Here is a 6,000-nt window from a genome sequence, read left to right on the forward strand (position 1 = left end):
AAGAGACTTCCCACATCACTGGTGCTAAGAACTTACAGAGCAGCAACAAACAGAGCAGCCTATTTTCTGTGACAGCAAATGACTGTCTTTTTGTGATCTCTTGAGTCCCAAAAGCCATACAGATGCTTTAGCTCCCTCAAATATTAGTAAGTTATAACACTTCTACTGTATTTTAAGTCATTTAGACTGAAGAGCATTTCATGCTGGAGAAATCTTCCCAGAAAAAAAAAACCTCAATTTTCCGTTCTAAGCATCAAAATTAGCATTCTCTATCCATAATATCTAGGAAAATTAAAATATCTTCTCCTCAGTCCTGACAACTAGCCTTTAATTTGCTGTTACCTGTGCTTCAGGAAACTTCAGTTCTTTCATTAGGAAAACCCTCCCACAGATTTACTTGTAGTGAATGGTTCAGATCTGAGCTACAGTAGTACATCAATTTATTTGAAGAAATCACACATCCAGATCCAAAACAGCATAATAATTAGAAAACAATTATTTAAGATCAGTCATCACTCATTATTTTTAAATTAATGTGCAAGTGTTTTAGCCTTATATTCAAATTTACAGCATTTTCTCATTCCACTGAAGAAATTTTAAGTGGTTGTAACAGGAAATTTACAATCGTCTGCCCCAACCAAAACAACAGAAGTTATTGTACAATTTGTTCATTAATTAAAAACCTCCAATGCATCCATGTTTCCTCATACATCTTATAAAACTGTAGTACTTGCATACATACACACATACAAACGGTCTGCAAGCTAGCCCATAAAGATACTGACTATGCACTTACAACCAAATGAAGTTATGTCTGAGTAAGAGCAGAAAACAAAAACCACAACAGAATTCAAAATGAAAAACCCACAAGCATCTGTTTCATAAACTGCTCTTCCAGAAGAGGAAGACTCAGAAAGCAAAGGTCTAAGAGACAAACTATTCAAACACCAATGGGATCCAGAGCAAACCCACATCCTATACAATCTGACATATCAAATCACAACCAACTGAAGACCTACAGTTTTTAACATGTGGAAAACTTTAAAAAAAAAAAAACCCAAACCACTGCTAGGTTTGCTAGATATCACAGGAAAATCTTTTGATAACAGGAGCATTTTGCATGTAAGAAATTCATAGCCTCACACTGTGAAGCTGAGGAATCCAGCATCCAGTCTATGAATGGAGCACAAACTTCTACAAATGTTTAAACCACTCTCAGCTGTCCCTCCAAAACCTCTGTTCTCCCCCTGCTAAAGTGACAGTACCTCACTACCCACCCCAACATCCATCAGAGCATCAGGAGACCCCAACACACTATAACCGAACAAAAGCCATGTCTTCCTAATAACCTTCAGATCTATTACACGAATGTTTTGCTGAAGGAAAATGCATGAGTGAGTAGCCTTAGACAACTGTTTTACATTAAGGAGGAAGCACATCAATTTACTGCATGAGTGCTACCGCGATGCACTTCCAGGAGGTACAATGTTGCAGCCACAGTTGCCATTTTCAGTGCCTGAGAATAAACATGAAAGCTACCAACACTAGGCTGCAAAAGAGCACTTTAAGCACATGGCTATTTACAAAAGTAGAGGTAATTATGATGCTAGAGGTGGATACCAAATAAACAGAATTGACTAATGCTGACAAATCCAAAACAAAACAAACCCTGAAATGTACAATTACTATTACTTAGTAACAGTAGGGGAGCTGCTTGAACAACCTCAGTCACTCACGGTCCTACCAACATATGCCCAAAAAAACCGCTGGACAAAGATGCTGTTTAAAAATGTGAGCTTATGTCAGAAGCTATGGGAGGAGAAAAGAGGAAAACACCGTTCCCCCCGACAGTTTACCTGATCTGGACTTGATGATGTCGCTGAACTCGCTGTGTCCCCCGCCAGGTCCTTCCTCCTGCTCGGAGACACGGGCCATGCTCGAGGGCTGCGGTGTTCCACGGGCGGAGCCTAAATCCGCTGGGAGAAGGCTCCCATGGAGGGCCACGGCTCAGCACCTACAGCACAGGACCAGGAGCAGAAAGGCACAATAATTCCACGGTCTATGCCAGGTGGGACTCCGCGTGCGATGGGAGAGATCGGGGCTTGTTGGCCATACCCACGCGAGTCGAGAGGCAGCCGACCTGCCACTCGCTGTGCCCCTGCAGCGGGACACCTCATGGTGGCATTTAAAAAGTGGGACGGTCCTGAAGATGCAGCAGCACAGCTGAATCCTCAGCCGCGAAAGCCAAGCTTCACTCGCCCTTGGGCGACAGGGCGCCCCGTACCCAGCCGTGACCCCCAGAGGAGCAGGACACGGCCCTTGCCGCGAAACCACCGGCACCACGGGTCACCCGGCTGGCACCGAGCGGGACAGTCCCGCTCGAGGGGTGGCACGGCGAGGGAGCTCCGCTCCCGCCGCGCTAGGGCGTGTGCCAGGGGCAAAGGGGTACAGGCAGGCGTGCTGCCCCGCCGGCCCAGGGCCGACAGCCACGTGTGGGAGAAGCCACGCAGCCCCTCTCCCGGGTGGGGGAAGCGGAGCTCCGCGGGGCAGGCCCCGGGCACGGCCGCTCCGGCAGAGCGGCCACCGCCCCCGCTCCCCCGGCAGGGATTTTGACCCAGCAGCCGGCCGGGCGTGCCGGCACCTCCTCCCTGCGGGATGCGCGGCCGCAGCAGGGGCGCCGCCGCCCTCGGGCACCCCTACGGCAGAGCCGCTCCTCGCCCCGGCTCCCTGCGGCCGCTCCGTCCCGCCCGCAGGTGCGCCCGCCGCGGGCACTGCCCCCCGCGCCGCGATGTTACTGGAGCTGGGAAACAAACTTTCCCCGCCAAGCCCCTCCCGGTGCGGCGGTGCCGCCGCCTGCCCGCAGAGCTGCCCCGCTCCCGGAGCTGCTGAGGAAGCCGCCGATAGCAACTCTCCTCGGCCGCCACTCACCCCTCGGGCACGGCGGCGGGAGGGGTCGCGCTGCCCCACGGCACAGCCCAGCTCCTCCTTGCACTCCGTCCCTCGGCAGCGACTCCCGCGGTGCTGCGCTGGCGGACCCACAACTTTCTGTGCGAGCCGCCGCCGCCGCCGTCCGTTCGCCCTCCCCCTTCTCCTCCTCCTTCTTCTTCCCCGCCCCTCGCGGCCCGGCCCTGCGGCGGCCCCTCCCTCGGCCCCGGCGCCCCCTTTGTTGGCCGGGACAGTGCCGCGGGTGCGGGAGGGCCGCGGCCCCTTCTCTGAGCGAGGGGCGGGGAGAGGCCGGGCCGGCGCGGAGGGCAGGGGAGGGGAAGGGAAGGGAAGGGGAAGGGAAGGGAGAGGCGGATCGAGTCCCGACCGCGCCCCCGCGGTCGGCTGCTGGCGCGGCCCTGCTCCTCCCAGGACCTCGCCCGGGGTGGTGGTGAAGTGCTGTCCCGCTCCTCTCCTCCCCTGGGGCCTTCCCGTCCGCACCTGTGCGCTCCTGCCGCTCCCTCTGCTCCTTTCCCTCCCCAAATAAGTGCAGTCGCGCAGCACTTCGGAGGTGAAGCGCTCCGCGGCGTCCCATGAACACCGAAGTCAGGAAGTGTGACAAAATTTGAGAAGCACTTAGGAAATTTACAAACAGCCGGAAACAACTATCCCGAAATCCGCCTGCTTTGGCCAGGCGTCTCTGCCTCATCTCACGGGGTCACTTGGCAGTTGTCACTTGGCAGTGACAACTCCTGGGTGGTTTTCGGCTGGGCAAGAAAGGAACAGTTATGGATCAATAAAAATGTGCTGATGCTGGATGTCTGCAATCATTTTTGATGTATGAACATCAGTGTATGAACATAAATGCTAGTAAAATATTTAGCTGACACTAATTAATTTATTGCCGCATTTGCAATCTGGGAATGAACTTACTGATGTTTGCACAGGCAAGTAATCCGTGCTCACCTGTTCTGTGAGGCTGCAGAACACGTGGCTGTATTTATCTCGATAAGCATTAGTCTGAAGTTTCAGCAGTATCAGAGAGAAACTGTAGCTGAGTAATTCCTCGGTGTTACCTACCAGGCCTCAGGCCATGCAGCCCAAAATGGTTTCAAGGTTAGATGCATTCCCAACACCGAGTACTTCACCACCTAAATAGGAAAGGCCAGCAGGAAAGGAGATGCAGAATTTATTAGCTAGCAGAAAGGAGGAAGCCCAGGCTTGGCAACATACTTATTTTCTCCAGGTGAACAGAAATTGGTAGCAATGTGAAACAAGGAAGATTGGTCTTCAGTCTTTTTTCTTACCAGTACACAGCTCATGGGTTTACTAGGCACTAGAGATAACAAGAGTAAACAATGACTATGTGCATGTTAGCCTAACCTAACTTTGATATTTACCCTTACTTTATTCTTCCCCTCAAGGAAAAAAAAAAAAAAAAGAGATATGTCAAAGAAATGAAACCTGGTACCTGTAAATTATTATTATCATAATTCTAACTGCATTTAACATTTTTTTCCTCAACCTTTGATTCGTGCAGTATATGTGGAACAGGTACTGGGTCTTTTGCTTCTGTATTGCAGGATTGAAGGCCTTGCAGATAGTGTGCTATATTTTTCCATTTCAAAAAAGCCTAAAAACTAAGATACCTAGTTTGGATCATTCCATAGCCTTCCTTGGTGATTCAGTGCAAATTAGTTAATTTATCCTTGATCTGCTTAATCTAAACGACTGCATGAAGTCATTAATGGTTCTTACTTATAAAAGGATAATAATAATGTGTCGAAAAATTTTGATGACTGGAATTGTGAATCTATTGAGAATTGCAGCTCATGGATGACAAACACTGTAAAAACATGGACATGATACCTATCAGTGTCTAACTGTAAGGCAGCACTGAGCAGTACGCTGGATTTGTTAGAAAGGTATTGTTTGTGTTTATGCCTATTTATTTACATTATACTGAAAAACCTGTGCTGCAAACATAATGTTTGTGGTTAGAGGAGCATCTCTTGTTCCCTGCTGCTCTTGACTGGCTTCTCTGCCCCATCCCATGCATTCCCTCTGCGTGCTGGATTTTCAAAGCCCAGTAACAAACAAACACCCAAACACTGGAAACCCACAATCCAGACGCAGCTGCTTTTCATACAGTTCAAGAGACATAACACCCCATGTAGCCCAGTGCCCACTCAAGAGTCAGCACAGATGGAGATTGTCACTTCCCACCACTGGGTATCTAGCAGCAGCGCAGGGATGGGGATCGCAAAGCATGTTGCCTTGCCTAAGGCAGGGAAATGCAAAGTGAAAAAAAAGCCCTTTCTTTTGTGGGATGCACTGAGGGAGGGCATTACTGCTTTCACAGAGGTTACCCAAGACTGCTATCGGGTAGCAGTAACTTTGATTGCTAAAAGCTGCAATCAAACTGATAAGCAGGAGGGAAGAGCTGGTATATCCCATTTAAAATCTGTATCTAAGTCCAAGGTCCCAATTTTTATAATCTTGCTCTGAAAGCACCTACAAATTAGTTCTCAAAAAGAGACACATTTCAGTTTAACCTTATTGCATTCCATCTTTTTCCTGTTTTAGACAGAAGTATCATCATTATGTTCCTTTGAACTGCAAAGTGCCAACAGAAGGGTAATAGCATAACAAGACTGCACACTATCTCAAGGAAGCAGGTTAATTTCTTCCTGGTGTGTTTCAAACATGCCTCTCTCCAGAGCCATCCTCACTCTACTGTTGATCAAAGCCTGAGTTTTCTGAGCTAGTTGTTTAGACTATAGGCTTCTCATGCAACTGCTATAATTTTTATATATACAATTATTTATACATAATGTATAATTTTTATAGAGTCTTTAGGCACATCTCCATCAGGGGAAAAAAATGAAAATACCCTAGCCTTTAATATTCTGTACATGTATATGCTTTAGGTCTCTCTAATTTTTTATTCTAGTGATTGGCAGAATTAGAAAGTGGTGACTAGCACAATTTTAAAGTCAAAGAGCAAACTCTCCACTCAGTTGTACTTCTAAAACCTATATTCACCTACAAATACCTACTGACCATTAACATCATGTG

At 48.2% G+C, this 6,000-nt stretch overlaps 1 protein-coding gene across 1 annotated transcript in view; it reads right to left on the reverse strand.

Annotated features, from left to right (window-relative positions):
* UTRN (utrophin) overlaps positions 1-3,078 on the reverse strand; it is a 340,746-nt gene extending 337,668 nt beyond the window's left edge. The window contains exons 1-2 of the mRNA XM_053972321.1: positions 2,929-3,078; positions 1,857-2,014 (exon numbers count right to left, since the gene is read on the reverse strand). Coding sequence (XP_053828296.1) covers positions 1,857-1,935 — 79 coding nt within the window. The 5' untranslated portion in view covers positions 1,936-2,014; positions 2,929-3,078. The remainder of the gene's footprint in view (positions 1-1,856; positions 2,015-2,928) is intronic.
* Between the last annotated feature and the right edge of the window lie 2,922 nt (positions 3,079-6,000).

The sequence above is a fragment of the Vidua macroura genome, chromosome 3 (assembly GCF_024509145.1).
Source record: "Vidua macroura isolate BioBank_ID:100142 chromosome 3, ASM2450914v1, whole genome shotgun sequence".
Lineage (NCBI taxonomy): Eukaryota > Metazoa > Chordata > Aves > Passeriformes > Viduidae > Vidua > Vidua macroura.